This window comes from Plodia interpunctella, chromosome 25 (genome assembly GCF_027563975.2).
Source record: "Plodia interpunctella isolate USDA-ARS_2022_Savannah chromosome 25, ilPloInte3.2, whole genome shotgun sequence".
NCBI classification, from domain to species: domain Eukaryota; kingdom Metazoa; phylum Arthropoda; class Insecta; order Lepidoptera; family Pyralidae; genus Plodia; species Plodia interpunctella.
In genome coordinates, this window is record NC_071318.1 from 3,165,233 (window position 1) to 3,184,414 (window position 19,182).

A 19,182-nucleotide genomic window follows, 5' to 3' on the forward strand; every position below is an offset into this window, starting at 1 on the left:
AAAATATAGCGGACTGTTATACTATACATATGCACCCTTTAGTGCTTACATCACTCACAGACTGCTGCATCAGCAGATTCGGTTGCGACGTTAGTCGCTAGTCCATTCCTTTCAGTCAGTCGAAATCGAGCTCCTTTCCATGCTAGACGGTTGCCTCAAATCAATTAATTCTTTTTTTTAAAAACCTATTTCCTCAACACCGTATAACATTTGGTGGCAACGGTAAAGGGATTTAGAAAAATAAAATCCCCGGTTCGCCTCTTTCACGTAAAATTCAAGTATATAAATTCACGCGTGTATGTGTTTGTGTTCAACTTCGAGTTCTGCTTCGGCCCTCATAGTCGTCGTCTTCAAGAAAGCAGTCCACCTGGGGCCCATTGTTGGGCATCGCCGATATTCAACGTGCTCCAACCGGCCTCAAACCACCTGCCAGGTTACCCACTGTCACGCGATATTGACGCTGTGACCGGTATACCATTGAAGCGACAACTAGTGATTCATTATCACATACACGGTATCCTCATCACTGTATCCAGATCTAAGCGCACCTCCTATCGACATCGAGATTTCACCGTATCGACGACGTCACGCCGTGCCTGTATTTTGTTGTGTCTACGCGACCAGCGACATGCTCGCCCTTATCACGTTTCCTGCATTCCTGTGAGTGACCTTTTATTCATACTTATTCTATTGGTCATTGCTACTCTGTACTCGTGTTTTTTTTTTAACAAACGAATTCTTGTCATAATTGTATAATTTTATTATTATTATTATTCTTTTATATTCACATTTTGTTACTCATTTAAAATGGCCGAAGGTCGTTCAACCAGCCCGAAACCCGAAATCTCTGTCACAGACACAGAGGAAGATACCCAGGGCCAATTACATCCAGGCCCCTCCACTAGATCTAGTAAAAAGAAAGCGGCTGTAATTCCCAAATCCGAAATTGAATTATCCACTTTGCTTAAATTTATAAAGCCATTTGATGGTTGTAGAGAAAAGTTAAATTCATTTTTAGTAAATTGTAATAATGCTTATGAAATAGCCTCGGACACACAAAAAGATATTCTCTTTAAATACATACTCTGTCAGTTACAAGGCAAAGCAGAGACCGCCTGTTCCATTAAAGAATTTACTAATTGGCATCAGCTTAAAGAGTTCCTCAAAACGCAGTTCAGCGAGAGGAAACATTACGCTCATCTCCTCACCGAATTACAGGAATGCAAACAACAAGTCACTGAAACTGTCAGTCAGTATGCTTTAAGAATAGAGACTTGCTTATCTCATTTACTTACCGAAATTTCCATCTCACACGGCCATAAAAGTAGAGAAATGATTGGACGTAGTGCCGCGATGGAGGAATTAGCCCTCCATCATTTCCAAATGGGGCTAACGCCTCGAATATCTAATTTTGTTAGGAGTAAATCCGTTAAAACTTTAAACGAAGCAATTAATATTGCAATTTCTGAAGAAAGAATCCAACAATCTTTATCTAAACACTCAGCCCCGTCTAGCAATCAACAATCTCGTCAGTTTATACGTCGTAACCAAAATCCATCTTCATTCAAAAACAATCCTATTACTCCTCGTCCTAATAATAATAATTCCATCCTTGTCTGCCGATATTGCAAAAATCCAGGTCATACTATAGAACAATGCCGAAAAAGGGAATTTAATAATAATCGCTTCAAAAATCCTGATCAAAACTATACAAGGCAACCCCGTGTTCATTTCATCTCCGATGAAACTTCGGAAACTAACGATGATTTTCTTACCAATCCTGAGGGCGGTTATGACACCGTAGACTCTAATCAAAAAAACGAGTAGACATCTCGTCCCAGTGTCGTGCGGGATTATATAATTTTAAAACCGGCACTATCAATTATAATTCATCTACTAAATCCTCTGTATCCACTGTATCTATGCAGCAACCCAAGGTTGATCTGCCCAAATCTACTAAATCCTCTGTATCCACTGTATCTATGCAGCAACCCAAGGTTGATCTGCTTAAATCTACTAAATCCTCTGTATCCACTGTATCTATGCAGCAACCCAAGGTTGATCTGCTTAAATCTACTAAATCCTCTGTATCCACTGTATCCATGCAACAACCCAAGGTTGATCTGCCTAAATCTACTAGATCCTCTGTATCCACTGTATCCATGCAACAACTCAAGGTTGATTTGCCCAAGCCTACTAGATCCTCTGTATCCACTGTATCCATGCAACAACCCAAGGTTGATATGCTTAAATCTACTAAATCCTCTGTATCCACTGTATTCATGCAACAACTCAAGGTTGATTTGACCAAGCCTACTAGATCCTCTGTATCCACTGTATCCATGCAACAACCCAAGGTTGATCTGCCTAAATCTACTAGATCCTCTGTATCCACTGTATCCATGCAACAACTCAAGGTTGATTTGCCCAAGCCTACTAGATCCTCTGTATCCACCGCATCCATGCAACAATCCAAAGTTGACTTATCCAAATCTACTAAATCCTCTGAATCCGCTGCATCCGTACAACTTAAAACTACTAGTTCTCTAGATCCTTCAAAACCCAAAGTTTATAATATTTCAAATATTCCATCTAAAACCTTATTACCTCATGTTCTAATAAAGTCCTCTGTCTCTGATATCCCATTATCTCTGCTAGTAGACTCAGGATCATCTGTAAGTCTATTGAAACATTCTTGCATTATGAAACATCCCAAACTCACAAAAGACATAATTCAGTTAAAGGGTATAGACCCAACTGATAACCCTGTCTGCACTCAAGGTCACTTTTTGCTAAAACTGCAACTTCCTAAATTCGACATATCCCATAAATTCCATGTAACTGATATACCTGACTTACCCTACGATGGAATAATGGGCTCAGATTTCCTTAATGCACACAATTGTAACATAAATTATAATAACAATATCCTTTACATTAGAAACACATCCATTAGACTACACTTTCATGAGCCTGCCTATATAATACCTCCTAGAACGGAAACTATTATCGAATGCTCTGTATCAAATCCTGAGGTAAAAGAAGGATTAGTCCTCGATCAGAAACTTTCTGAAACTTTACTAGTAGCTAATTGTATAGTCCATGTAAAAGAAAATAATAGAATAAATATATCCATTGCTAATACATCCGAAGAACCCGTAACTGTCGAATCCAACCTAAACTTAAAACTCGATCCCTTTAATCCCAAAGTCCTGTCAGGACATTCAAATGAATGCATAAATCGTATAAATCTTACTACTAATAGTTTCAAAAGAACACAAGAAGTGTTAAAACAAGTCCGCACTTTTCATCTTAATAAAGAAGAAAAGGACAATCTTCTACAATTATGTTCCGACTTTTCTGATATATTTCATCTCCCAGGAGAGATCCTAACTCATACCAACGCTCTCAAGCACGAAATCAAAACAACTACCGACAATCCCATACACACAAAATCCTACAGATTCCCCGAAGTCCATAAAGCCGTAACTTCTTTTCCAATTCCAAATAATCCCAAGGACGTGAAATCGTTTCTTGGCCTAGTTTCCTACTATCGTCGTTTCATCCCCGATTTCTCTAAAAAGGCAAAAGCTCTTACTAATCTTTTAAAGAAGGATGTACCCTTTAAGTGGGAAAATCAGCAACAACTTGCTTTTGACACACTCAAGGAAGAACTTACCTCTGCACCTCTCCTGATATACCCAGATTTTACCAAACCTTTTATTCTTACCTGTGACGCATCTAATCATGCCGTCGGCGCTGTACTCTCTCAAGGACCTGTGGGAAAGGACCAACCTATAGCTTTTGCCTCACGCACACTCAATAAGAGTGAATCCAACTACAGCACAACCGAAAAAGAGCTGTTAGCCATAATATATGGATGTAAGACATTCCGCCCTTATATATATGGGTATAAATTTATCATCGTCACAGACCACAGACCCTTGAAATGGCTATTTAATCATAAAGATCCAAGTAGTAAACTCCAAAGATGGAGATTAAAATTAGAGGAATATGACTACGACATAATATATCGCAAAGGTAAACTAAATTCAGCTGCTGATGCCCTCTCTCGATATCCTGTCAATCCTATCTATCCAAAAAATCATACCAACCTGAACCCTAATAATGATGAAATTCCTGACGATGACCTACAAAACCTTCTAATATCTCCTTCCAGCCTAGAAGCCGATCTAGCTGATCCTGAAATAAATAACGAATTACTAGATTATTTGAATGATATGTTAGACAATGAATCTCCTGGAAAACAACCAGAACCACAACTTTCATCAAATCAAGAAAACCTCGAAATCTTACCTTCTTCTGTCCAGTCTGCACCTGAAAGTCCTCCTCTAGTACCTGAAAACTTACTTTCTGATCGAACTGCACCTGAAACTCCACCTTTAATACCCGAAGATTCACCTTCTTCTAACCAGACTACACCTGAAACTTCATCTATACAGTTCGGATCAGATGAAACCTATAATACTTTCCTAAAAGCATCCAAAAATGTACACGACACTCTTATTATAGAACATAATGAAAATCTACTTAAAACCACACAAAACCTCATTATTATACCTACCTCCATAGACTTGGATGAGTCTATGCCTTACATTCAGGAAATCATTAATAGTTGTTCAGAACCCGATCGGAGTAATTTCTTAAAACATGAAAGGTCATTATTTACCTCTCTACCTCTCACTATTAGAAATAAGACTTACCTTTTCTCATTCACAAAAGTTCACCATTTTGACGACTTGTCCTACCCGGATATATTTAAATCCATAAAATATGTGCGGGACGAGATTATAATGACATACCCTACTATAAACGAAGTTAGCATAGCAGATTTTAGGAATCCCTTCGATAGACACTCCTTCGTAAAAATCTATAATATTCTCAGCTATCTTTTTGACGGAACCAATATTAAAATCCATATATATCATAATGATATCATATATCCTTCTTTAAATGAAATTCCTAAAATTTTAAAAGAGAACCATGACATCCCTATCGCCGGACACTTAGGATCTTCTAGAATGCTAAACCGTATAAATGATAGATATTATTGGAAAAACATGCGAAGTGACATAGAAAACTACGTAAAAAACTGTACATCCTGTCAAATAAACAAAGCCTTACGCAAAACAAACAGAGCTCCCATGATAATAACTTCCACTTCTACGTCACCATTCGAAAGATTGTCCATTGATATTGTAGGTCCTTTACCTGAATCCGGAACAGCCAAACTTAAATTCATTCTAACTATGCAAGACGATCTTACGAAATTCTCGCTAGCATATCCTCTTCGTAGTACTACTGCAGAAGAATCCTGCGAATGCCTGCTCCATTTCATTTCATTATTCGGAATTCCTAAACATATACTCACTGACCAAGGCACCAACTTCACCGCAGACTTATTCAAGAAAACCTGCGAATTTCTAAAAATAAAACAGTTGTGGTCCAGCCCTTATCATCCCCAAACACAAGGCGCCTTGGAAAGGTCACATTCTACTCTCAAAGAGTATTTAAAGTCATATGCCAATGAAAATCAAGACAACTGGCCCCGTTATGTCTACACAGCCATGTTAGCATATAATACCGCCGTACACTCTACCACACACTATTCACCTTACGAACTATTATTCGGGCACAAACCTCGCATTCCAGACTCCGTTTATGGTGACGCCTCTAGTGTTACTTACCCCGAATACGTAAAAATGTTGCAACATCGCCTAAGGCATTCTCGAAATAAAGCCTTAGCGCTCATACAAAAATCTAAAATTAGTTCTAAGACTTATTATGACAATCGTACTCGCCCAATAGAATACAAGGTTGGCGACTATGTATTACTTAAAAATCATCTTAGATTACGTAAAGCCTTATCACCTCTCTGGAAAGGCCCATATAAAATCGTCAAAGTCCATGGTAACCACACTTTATCATTGTTAATAAATAAAAGGCATGTAAAACATCACTTTGATGAGGTGAAACCTGTGGAAACTCACGAAGTTTAAATTAGGTTTAGGTATAAGTTTATATTTTAGTTACTTATATAGATAGGTACTAGGTCATACAGGTAAAACTAAGTAAAGTCTCTTTCCTTACAGCATACTGGCCCAAGGTCATCCGGAATTTATTCATCAAATCAACGTGAGCTCCGGAATTTACTTTGACCCTATCGGTGAACTTAAAATCCGTATGAGTCATTTAGACGTGGTCACCCCACTCGATATCTCGCACATTGAACCCCACTTGCAAAATATAAACTCAGTATTAGGTACAACACGCTACATATGTAACCAAATTAGATTAGAAAAATCATATAATTTACAATGTAATAACCTGTTAGAACCCTTAACAATAAGATATCATGACATTGTCTCTGAATATTCCACTATTTCGCACTTAGTAAATAGAAGATCTAGAAGAGGAGCCTGGATAGGTGCCGTTGGTTCTCTCTCCAAAATCGTGTTTGGGACCCTTGATGAAAATGACGCCATAAAATATGACAATGCCATTCGAAATGTTCAAGATAACGAAAAAAGACTGAGCTCATTAATAAAAGATAATATCCTAATAACATCTGAAGTTTTGACAAATTTTAATAAAACATTACAAAGTATACAACTTAATGAGGTCAGCCTTAATCTAGTTATCGATAATTTCTCTTCAACATTAAAAAATATTACTTTAATTTCAAACGAATTAGTTGTAAAGACGAATATAGATTTTATACTCAATAGTTTAGAAGCATCTATACTCACCTTATCATTCCACCTCGAAGACATAACAAACGCTATTATTTTTAGTAGTCAAAACATCCTGCACCCGGCCGTATTACCGCCCACGCACTTATACCAAGAAATTGTCAATAATTACAGATACTTACCTGTAGACCTTAAGTTACCTGTAAGCTTAACATTAAGTAACATACATATTATTACAAATGTATCCAGTGTAGTGTGTTATAGTATAGGCAACAAGATTATTTTTGTTCTGAAAATACCTCTAGTGTCCCCTAAAGATTATAGTTTGTATCATAACATAGCATTGCCAACTCCTCATATTAAAGATAAACCTAATACTTTTAGTTTCATAAGACCTAGTAGTAAATATATAGCAATGACCATAGACAAATCCGAATATTGTAACCTTGATTCGTTAAAGGAATGCATAACGATAAGCCCGCGCGAGTACATCTGTGACGTTATGACAGTGTTCCCGTCCAGTGTTAACCCCTGTTGTGAAAGTGAGTTATTGTCCAATACAATAAGTGTTCTCCCCGTGCAGTGTAAAACAGACTTCTTTTATGGATACGTAGATTTATGGCAACCACTCGATAATAATAATTGGCTATATGTACAATCTAAAAGCAGTAAACTTTACATTGAATGTCCTAAAGAAAAACTTGTTGATATTAACATTATCGGAACAGGAATTTTAACTATTCCTAATAACTGTATGGCCCACTGTAAAAGTACAAAATTGATACCTAAATTTGATAATGTAAAAATAAATGTTAATATTGTTCACTCTAACTTCAACTTAATTAATGATTCTTGTTGCACTTTAGATAAGTTTAATAAAATAATAAGTAATGAGCCTCCCCTTAAGTTGCATAATATAAATCTAGATTCATTCACATTAGAAACAAAATCTAAACTAAATTCCATTGCTAAAGAAACAGATAAAATTCTAAATGAACATCAAATTATTAAATACGAGACTCATTACTCAATTATTACTATAGTTATAATTTGTGTAATCTTAATCTTTTGTATAACCAAACTTATTATGTATATTAAATCGCGCAACTGTCTATCCCGTCGCCTTCCCGATACTATTCCTCCAATCCCTGCAGTTTCTCCAACTGATCAGATTCCAATTGCAGAGAATATTACTCCCGCTAAATTCAGTAAACCTTGTTCCGTTAAGGAAAATATACCATCTCCCAGTATAAGAATTAATGTTTAACCCTAAGTGGTTTTCCTCTTTACAATTCTTCCTAAACATAGTTTCAACCCTATGTTTAGTCTACCCCAAGGAGGTGTTATACTATACATATGCACCCTTTAGTGCTTACATCACTCACAGACTGCTGCATCAGCAGATTCGGTTGCGACGTTAGTCGCTAGTCCATTCCTTTCAGTCAGTCGAAATCGAGCTCCTTTCCATGCTAGACGGTTGCCTCAAATCAATTAATTCTTTTTTTTAAAAACCTATTTCCTCAACACCGTATAACAGGACGCTCGCTCGGCGGCATACAAATGGTCACCACAAGATATGCGTCAGTACAATAGGCTATAAGCAGGCTTTGGTAGTTGTAGACGGGAGACTTTCACACGACCTAGAGACGACTGCTCTTAAAATGTGTGTTATGTTTTAGGGCACACGTACAATCTGACTAAAAAGGGTAGAAAAATAGAACGAACTACATTTTTTTTGTATTGCAATACGAAACCCAATTGGTAAAACCAAGTGTTCCCAGCCAAGAGCACACAGTGCCCCTATTTATTTTGTACTCTAAACCAAACTGTATTAATGTATGTATGTAAGTACTAAGTATATCTCTTTATCAGTCATAAAGCGTTGGAACCCAGAATCAGTTTTCCTACTTTTCTTTTCTACTTCGAAAGGTCTTTGGCAAGGGCTTTTATTGTTTATGGTACCAGAAAAGCAGAATTGCGAAGTGATTACCGCAACCTCTTGGCGTCTATAACATCAGGGGTGTCACACACACTGTACCTACTTTGTAGCTTAGGGTCTATCCACAGTACCCTGTAATTACACCGTCTCTCGCACCCTTCTAACAGGAATACTGTATATAATATGCGTACTGTTTGGTGGTTGAATTAGCTAATTCAGCTACCAAACAGCACTCTCATTTGAGAGTGAGGTACTTCTTTCATTAATTAGAAAAGTAAAAAAATGATTTTCTATTACAAATGTAACTCACAAATTTTTTGTCCAATTAATAAAAATAGATTAATCGTGTTCTAGACTTTATTCCATGAACTCTTAACGAGAATATAATTGGTACACTTAATTAGATCTAATTACACAACAAGATAACACTGTATTACGTCTTATACATCTTATAATGTGCAGACTGATATACAATTTAGGTTAATTTTCGTTGTTCAACACGGACTTGATGAAGATGGATAGCATAATATACTAATATTGCATTACCTTGAATATAATTACCAACGAACTTATATTGTACAACTCTTGAAGTTAATTTATGAATAAGTCATCAGTTATTTATCAAGAGTTGTGCAAAATTTTAATGTTCGATTAAAAAATATATATGTGAAAGTTTGAACATAAGTATGCTTATAAATAAATTACGTAAAACTTACGGATTTCTCAGAATTTTGGTATAAAGGTTACCGGCCAAACCCTTCCAGGATAAACTAGTTTTACCTAACCTAAACTAATTTTTCCTACATGCGATAGGATAAACTGGTATAGCTTAGGCTAAACTAGTTCGTCCTAAGCCCGATAGGATAAACCGGTTTAGCCTAGGCAAAACTAAGTTATCCTAATAGAGATACACACTCTCTGCATAAACTGGCATGGCCTAGTCTAAACGTTAGAGAATATCTAGAAAGACAAAATAAATAGGTAAATTGAATAAAATACTATTTAATTAAAATTAATAATTTCATTAAAACGATAACGGTAAAACAAACAATCACATACTAACAATTAATAAAGTATTTTTAATAATATTACAAACATAGTATTTTTGATATTAAAAATACTATATTTATAATGCTATATCGGAGACTTAGTATGTTGGACTAGGCTAAATAAATTTAGACTAGGTCATTCCTGTTTAACCTGAATGTGTTTATTTCTATCAGGATAAACTAGTTTGTCCTAGGAAAAACTAATTTTTCCTATATGTGATAGGACGAACTAGTATAGCTTAGGCTAAACCAGTTTATCCTATCGCATGTAGGAAGAATTAGTTTGGCCTAGGTAAAACTAGTATATCCTGGACCTAAACCTTAAAAGGACACTGCTGTGATATGTTATATCCTGAAAATATCCAGGACACAGCTAGTAAAATATAAATCATAGGAATTAAAAAGTCTTTGAAACAGTTGTGCGATTAAATAGTCGCAAGTTTGCTTTAAGAAGCCTGACAAACAATCAGTCGATCATTATACGCCGATCGGTTTTTTATTGTGTTTTCCTTGTCACACCAGTTAGTATTGTATTAGCTACACACATGGACACATGTTCACAATACAAGGCAAAAAGGTGACCTTCGGAACTAACAGCAAGAAGATCTGATCGAGAACTGAGCCAGAAAAATCTCTCAAAATACTGAAGACATAGGAGAAGTCTTTGGAAGTGATGAAATTAATAGACTAAAAGCAAATTCATATTATAGACTAGTCTCAAAGTGACAGTAGAAAATAAATCATGGATATTTCAAGACAATAGCAATATATTGACGATCAATCCTATATTAATTAAAGAAGGATTACTAATAAAATACCATAACAATAAGAAAGAACAATTGACTGAAAGATTCTAAATAAACAAAAAAATAAATTAAATAGAATTTTAGGTATGAAATGACCTAAAAACAACTTGAAAATGTGGTGGAGAATTTTGACGTTTTGCTTGTTAGTAACTCTGATACTGTTCGTGGTACTCAGCTGCATTCACGGTAGACCAGTCATCCATTTATTTTTCCGTCGATGTTGTGATGAAGACATAGAAAATGACCAACCTCTTTTTGAGAACTTCGGCAACGCATTCCTCAAGGAACGTCTCATAAGTGCTTTTGAAGAGGGAAACTTCACTTTTGCTGAACATGAATTTGAAAGGAAGTTAAATGTGCACGATCCAGCTGCCAGGATAAATGCAGAAGTGAGTGAAGTTGAAGATAATAAATCAAATAATGATACTGATGAACTAGAAACTACTATTAATAAAGAAAGTGAGAAAACAAGCGTAGAACTAGAATTAAGTGAAGTGACTACTGAAGGAAGTGATACATTAAAAATAAGTGATATTAACATTGATAGAAATGGTGTTAAAGTCAAAGTATCGTGATGAATGCAAAGTAAACATTGCAAAAAACTTATTGTTGTCTTCCAAAATAATCCAAAAATTAGATTGATCGGATCGAGTAATTTAAGAACTGAAAAATAAGTATGACAAAGTCCGTATGGTGAGAATTTAGTGAAAATCGTATACATATATAAATAATTTAATACGACTGATAAATACATAAAGATAGTCATAATATGTATATATATATATATATGGTTGTTGAAAGTTAATTTACGATGGCGATTGCGAACACTTGTATTTGTGATAATTATTTCGCAAGAATTTTAGTTTGTAAAAACTGAAATGCTTGCAAATATTGTTATTAAAAACAAAGGTGTTTTAAACTAAAGATGTTGTTGTAATGCTATATATGTGGCCGTCCAAATCGAAAGAGACTTTATGGCGGCTGGCACTTAGGTCTTTATTGCCGTTGTTCGAATACTAAAACAACGGCAATAATGGCATAAGTGCCGGGCGCCATAAGGTCCCTTTTGATTTGGATGACCACATACCTATACCTAGTTATACCAATGGTTATGAAGAATAAAATGAAAGTGCCTTTGGTTACCTACTTTTATAACAGGGCTGGATCTTGCTAATGGTATTTTAAATTTTAATACAAAGCCTTTATTAAAATCTCTATTTTATTTAAAACTTGCTTTGAATTAACAAATAATATTGAATTTATGGTAGAGTTTCCCAAAGTTAGTTAAATCTTTGAACGGGGGTCTTACCAAATTTCACAGACAGATAGACATACTTTTTCGCATTCATAATATTAGTATGGATTATTCCTGGAAATGTAATGGAATAATCTAGAATAATTACACAAATACAAGATACAGTAGCAATGTCACAACAAAGCGATGTTTGCCGCAAAGCAACATGTAAACATTAAATAAATTAGGTATGACACTAATTACTGCTTTGTAATAATATCTACGTAATGGAAACTTCTTGATTATATTGGTTTTATGGTGACGTTGGAAATAAGCTACGTATTTACAATTGTCCCTTCAAACCGGAACACGAGGATGCAAGCACTGCTGTTTAGCGGCCGATATACACGAGAGATACCTTACTCTCATGTATTTCTTTGTATGTTTGTTTGCATATTACACAAAAACTACTGGATGGAATTTGATGCGGTATTCACAGTTGTTATAGCGCATGTATATTTGGTTATATGTACCTATAAATAAGGTTTATATGTCACACAACGGGCCATGAATTACCTTTTTTGTTTATTTATGGTCAAACAGAATAATAATGTGAAACTTTTATTTTAAATTTTCTAATTTATCCCCCAAAAGGTACACTATTTTCACCCCAAATATCCGTCTTGTCCGGGTGTGGGTGATAGAGTTATAATGTGTTTACCAAATATACATGCGCTATAACAACTGTGAATACCGCATCGAATTCCATCCAGTAGTTTTTGTGTAATATGCAAACAAACATACAGAGACTCAAAAAAAAAAAAAAAAATTGGCTCCTATCTTAATTATATTTCTTTATATCCTACTAGCGGCCCGTCCCGGCTTCGCGTGGGTAAAATTATAATAAATTATACACCTAAACCTTCTTCAGGACTCACACTATCTATTGGTGAAAACCGTATAAAAATCCGTGCAGTAGTTTTTGAGTTTATCGCGAAGACAAACCGATCGACGGAGAGACGCGGCAGAGGACTTTGTTTTATAATATATAAGGATGTACGGACATAGCCTACTTACAATTTTATAGTATGATAGATAATAAATTTTACATAACCTGCTAAATGCGTTCCTCCATACGGTCAATAAAGATGGTATTATCATAATGGATAATTTATACAAGTGGTTGTCTGAGGTGACAGGCTCCTTTTAGAGGATCCTTAATATTTCCATGACGAGAGACTTCACTGTTTTAAGGTCTTAAAAATATTACCGGAGAACAAAAAACATACGATGTCTGTCATTTTGATAATGAACTTGAAAATTATGGACATCACATACGGAACTATCTTTCGTCAATTTCTCATGAAAACAATTTTATCCTTCTCCGTACTTCAAACTCCATGTACCTATGCAAATTTTCAAGAAGATAGTTCGATTTAGATTAACGTTAAAGTTGTACAAATCCTTAAATGAATAAAGATTTTTTATTATTTATTACCTATTTATTTATTTATTTATTAGTTGAGCAGATAAAGCGTGAAGAGGTAACAAACAACCGTACTTTCATATTTATAATATTAGTTAGGATTTAGCGGAACAATACCTACATAAAACCGAGTTAAAGGGCTATTTATAAAAATTGATGTGGGCGGAAAGGAGATGAAATATGACGATGAAGGCGAACACACCATCTCATTTTTATCAATTATTTTTATACCTGTAAATAAATAAATAAATAAATATAAATACATATATTAGGACAAATCACACAGATTGAGCTAGCCCCAAAGTAAGTTCGAGACTTGTATTATGGAATACTAACTCAACGATACTATATTTTATAACAAATACATATATAGATAAACATCCAAGACCCGGGCCAATCAGAAAAAGATCATTTTCCATCATGACCCGACCGGGATCGAACTCGGGACCTCTAGGTTCAGAGGCAAGCACTTTACCACTGCGCCACCGAGGTCGTCAACATATACAAAATGAAACATAATAAATGATCTTATATACCACATTAGATAAAGAATTTATTAGAAAGTATAAACTCTTATCATATTTAGAGTGGAAAATAAATTTCGTCGGGCCGAATTTTAAATATTCCGCTGTGCTTTTACGCCAGGCCGCCTTCTTGACGTCAATGTGACGTCGTCACCTCTTTTTACTGAAGCCTTGACGTAACTTAATTTCTTTGAAGTACCCTATTATGTTTTTATAACGTCATCTTACTAGGCTAAATTCCGAAGTCACTTCCCAATAAAAACTACATTACTTATTAATATTATTATCGACCCTGTCATACACAAGGAAAACGAAACATACCAAAACCCACAAAGTGCCACGATCGGTCCTTCGTTCGCTATTTTCAACACAATTCTTTTGTGTTAAGTGGATTTTCTTGTTACTTCCACCTGCTAACTCCGGTCCGTGGTATTACAACCAAATGTAGGTAGCATCGGTTGAACCCCTCAAGATATATTCCTCAATTTTTTTTTATGGTGCAGGACGACAAACAAGCAAGGGGGTACACAAAGTGCGTTGACTTCGCAACACCATAGCCGAATTATAAAAAATATTTTTCTGAAATTATAGAAACACGGATGGAGACACCGCAACCTGCTAAGGATGTAAGCTCAAGCACACAATGTTGGAACATGCTAAACAGTGATAGAAATAGGTTCAAATTTCGCTTGACGGTTCGAGAGTATCGAGTGCCAGCTCTGCAATTTGGCTATGCCTTATTCTGTGGTTTTGCGATAAATCACTGCCGAATATTGTGACGAAATTAAAGAACGGCGTAGTATAAATTCTTCGTGTGTTTGGCGGAAAAAATAAGGTAAAAATATCTTATTACTGTCCCCAATATCAATATAGGTAGTAGTGATAGGTAATATAGCGATGGTGGATCGAAAGGTCCCAGGTTCCGATCCTACTCGTACCACTCGAGTTTGTATACCAATCTGACTCATGTATAGGAGTAGTTTTCATCGACCACCACTTGCTTCCGGTGAAGGAAAACATCGTGAGGAAACCTGCACACTGGTTGATTATTAACTTGTGTGTGAAATGGAGAAGGCAATGGCAACATTACTAATGCCAAGAAAGTTGTTGTGTGTGTAAATCACGTAATGACCACGACCATGAAGAAGAATAAATAGGTAATAAGGCACTTTTATCTTTTTTAATTTGGCTTTTGTGTCTGTGGCGCAGTGATGAAGTCTTGCATGAGGATTACAAGGCGCAAACATGAGTTTTTGTGAGTATGTCAATCATATTGACATCGTCAACGTAAGGATTTAAGAAAGAATAAGGAAGGAAATGATGATCAAACGGTGGAAGTTGATGCAATGATTGTGAATTTGTGATTCACCACACACCGCCTATGAAGGACCTCTAGCTGACAGCAGCGCGTACAAACGACTAGATTATCATACAATCTTGGGCAGAACGCCCGGAAAACTGGACTGATTCGAATTGTCCATTAGACTGAAAGTATGTTATGACATCATTATTATTATATCCATAAGTCTTTTCCGTCGATAATCACACGCGAATGGCCGGTATTGTCATTAATAATTGTTCAAAGAAAAAGCCTCACGCTTTAAGTCGACTTTTTACATGTTTTTGTAATAAAGTTAATTAAATGAATTGTGCAAAATCAAACCTTCAGATCTTCTGAGAGACAGAGGATCTGAGGTTTGATTTTGCATCGGTATTCCCAGTTACGTTCGGAGCTGTGACGCCACAAAGCCTGGGCTCAGCGTAAAAAATAACTTTAAATTTTTGCAGATTTGACGTCAACCCTCATTGGGAATGCCAATCAGCTGCCAAAGTGGTCTTATTCTTGGGCGGAACCATACGATAGACGCTCAGTCGCGCTCCGTTGTTTTGGCGTCCGTAAGAAGATAATGTAGAACAATATGAATTACTATTGATATGTACGTTCGACAAGCCAAGACGTGCTGCGTCGTCGCAATTAAGCATGACAATGGCATGGATCTAAGTCCTCTCAGGATGTCTGCCTTTAGGTGACTTAAAAATGTTGTTCAGGGTTTTCTATTGGCCCAATAAAATTTGGCTATTGGCTCAATGACGCGCAGAACACGGGAAGGTACCAGCCCGAACAACGCTAAGTGTTATTCGGGAGAAGCGTGACTGCCGTATATGGATCCATACACATGCATATGCATATATGTTGCTGTACCAAGGGGTATAAACAGACTAGGAGATAACTTTAAGAATTTTTTTATTTTTATTGTCAAGTAGTGCATAAGTTTCTAACATATTTTTAATTTTGCTAATACTAGGTATAGATATGGATGGAAATCTGATTTGAAACATTTAAAAAAAAACTAAAAGTCCGTTAAGGACTGTTATAAATACGAACCGTACCTAATTGGTCTTGGTATTGTATGACTCGTGAACGTATTCAGACTCCTCCTTTTGTTTTTATTTCCTATTGATTTGTAGTTTTGAATTTTTGGATATTTGGACGGATGGATATTTTATGAAGTTTTAATAGTTACATCAAAATATGTAGTATCTTAAAATGTCAAATACATAAAATATTTAAACAGAAAATAGCTCGTTTATCATGGTAGCAGTGCAGAATATAGTGGTGGGACTGCCTGTGATCGAAAGGTTTCAGGCTGGAATCCCACTCGTGCCACATGAGTTTGTACACCAATCTGACTCATTTTCAGTTTTTATCGACCATCATTTGCTTCCGGTGAAGGAAAACAGCGTGAGGAAACCTTCGCACTGGTTGACAGTTTTAGTTCATTATGTAAGCGATTTCTTTCCACGAGACTCGGTAAGTATTCGTAAAAGGCATGTCAGATGTCTTTAGGCGAAACTTGAATTAATTTGACAATGTAATAGCAATTAACACACTCGAAAAGAAAGAAAAAGTGCAGAATCTTTATAAATTACGCGAGTAACATCGCTTGGCACAGCTAGTAATACATATTTAGTAATATTTATCTGATTTTGACCACAAACAATACGAGTAGGAAACCAATAAACAATTCAGCAACATGGCCACAGTTCATTAACCAAACAAACACTCGGTCCGTTGATTGATATTTGTCTAACTTCTGGCCAAATTAGATAAGTAGGTGTAATTCTGTTTGCCAAGGACAAGGAAACTTTCCTTTTCCCAAATTCTGATAACCGCCATATTTTATTGATGACACAGATAATTTTATCTTACCTCTAGGGTTGCCACATAATAAATGCATAAATATTATACCCATATAATTTATATCTATACAGATTTATATAGCTTTGTGGACGTCAAGGATTTATAGATTTATGTAGTAGGATAGAAATATAATTATAATATCCGAAATAACATAAAACTAGGTCAACATGCACATTAGCGCTATCATTAAATTTTTATCAATTATATTTTAATATAAGCGGAAATTAAAAAATACGATAGGAGATTTTTTAAAACTAAATAATGCATTTTATTCGATTGTATTTGCTAGGTACCTTTTACAATTTCAAAATCTCGGCTCCACCAATTCCGTTATCTAAACGTGGCCTTTGAGTTTCGCGATTCTAGGTTCTGTCTATCTTGTAATATAAAGACTGTATCAGTATGATAAATACCGTAATCCTACACGTGTCTGTTTCACAATAAGATTCGGGTAGGAATAGTAAAAGTGTCTTAACAGCTGTCCATAAAACCGGGGAATAAAATTAAATAGCACCTTTCTATATATTCTTTCGCTATTGTTCCGATCAAATTTAATTTAGAATATGATGGGAAAAAGTGCCTGTGAGGGCCTAATTTCTGAATAAATGATGTGATTTTGATTTCAAATACCTTAGGGCTGTAATAAATTGTCCTGTTTTAGCCTTATTTCATGTCTTTGGGTCAATTTAAAATTTTCCGCAGACAATGAAATTCCAGACACAGAAAAAAGGACAATCCAAAAACGTTAAGAAAATGTTTTTAAAAACTTTCCCCTTAAGCCCTCGAAAAATGATAATCATCCACATGCATATTGACAGCCCTAGCCTTACGCATTGGCATAGAATATAGAATACATTTCGATGCAGGAAGTATGTTATGAAAATGCGAACTGTAACTAGATACTTTACACGAAAACAATCCGTTGGAAAATAAACAAATTTCGTGTAGGTATTTAGTTTTGTTGAAGACGTCATGTTTTCAGTGATTTGTCTAATAAAGTAAATAAATTCTAAACTAAAGCGTATTTTTTTCATGAATTATAATTTTTTTCCATTTTTATTGCCCACGGGAACAGTTATTTTTCCGAGATGAAAGGTACCCAACATCCTTCTCCACACCTCAAACTACATGTGTGGAAGATTGGTAGAGTAGATAGAGCGTGAAGAGGTAACAAACAAACTACTTACTTTCGCATTTATAATTTAGGATTAGGATTCGTAGTTATGCCAATTTTGACAGTCGTTTTAGTATATATGATCATTTTAATTACAGTGTTAATCTATGATTTAAATTCTGAGTCCAGGGATAGTGTCATTTTGCCTTGGCCTTACAGCAGCCGCGGGTCTGAACTCTGAAATGACACTTTTGAATATTTTAGGGTTTTCACTTCGCAATAATTCGTCTGTCAAGACCCTTTTTTATTTCTATTTTGAATTATATTTTTTAGTGATGCCGTCCATAAACCAAAGTGACTTTCACTTACAAGGATAAAAAATGTTCCATAGATAAGGTAAAACCAAAATATTTATATTTATTTATTTGTTAAAGTCTACTCTGGCCTGCCCGCCGCCATCTTAGATCGTGACGCACACAGCCCATAAGATTAACTAGTTGGCTAATTCCAGTAATTCCACTTTTGTTTTCAACAACAATACTTACTAACAGACTAATGCCAGATTGTAGTTTGAGACATAATGGACAATGGGATTAGACTTTCTTGCTCTTATTTATAACAGTAGATGGAGCTCGTTCATCTTTATCTAGGAACTCCTGGACACCTAGGTGATGAGTTCATCATCCAGGTGTCCAGGCGCCATATTGCGCTAGTACTTTGAGGAATAGAAAGACAATCATGGTAAATTTATTAATAATGTTTCAGTATACAGTTCTCGTCATAATCGAAATTATGTTCATTATACACAGATTCGTCATACTGTGTATACATATATAATAAACTATCAAAGTCTACTTTATTGGCATTGCTTCATTAGTCATGTATATCACTAGCTTCGCTCCCGTGGGAATTTCGGGATAAAAGTTACCCTACGTATTCAGATTATATAGGTTATATTCTACCTGTGTACCATATCTCATGAAAATCCGCATTTTGCGTGAAAGAATAAAAAACATACGTAACATACATTCTCATAATATTTCGCATTTATAATATTATTAGGATTGGTAATAAAAACATAGAAAGCAAATAAACAACAATAACAGTAAATTAAA

The 19,182-nt window shown here is 35.4% G+C and overlaps 2 protein-coding genes across 2 annotated transcripts; both read left to right on the plus strand.

Moving 5' to 3' along the window:
- Positions 1-225: 225 nt before the first annotated feature.
- LOC128680778 (uncharacterized) lies at positions 226-8,204 on the plus strand. The gene is made up of 2 exons (XM_053764183.2): positions 226-660; positions 6,114-8,204. The coding sequence occupies exons 1-2, from the start codon at positions 629-631 to the stop codon at positions 7,978-7,980; spliced, it is 1,899 nt and encodes a 632-aa protein (XP_053620158.1). The 5' UTR covers positions 226-628; the 3' UTR covers positions 7,981-8,204.
- On the plus strand, positions 778-1,827 carry LOC128680779 (uncharacterized). The gene has a single exon (XM_053764184.2). The coding sequence runs from the start codon at positions 808-810 to the stop codon at positions 1,825-1,827; it is 1,020 nt and encodes a 339-aa protein (XP_053620159.1). The 5' UTR covers positions 778-807.
- Positions 8,205-19,182: the final 10,978 nt, after the last annotated feature.

Excerpts from the sequence above, each read along its gene's own strand:
- LOC128680779 (XM_053764184.2), top strand. The coding sequence starts at position 808 with ATGGCCGAAGGTCGTTCAACCAGCCCGAAACCCGAAATCTCTGTCACA.
- LOC128680778 (XM_053764183.2), top strand. The coding sequence starts at position 629 with ATGCTCGCCCTTATCACGTTTCCTGCATTCCT. Across the intron at positions 661-6,113 it reads ATCACGTTTCCTGCATTCCT|CATACTGGCCCAAGGTCATC; the intron begins GTGAGTGACCTT and ends CTTTCCTTACAG.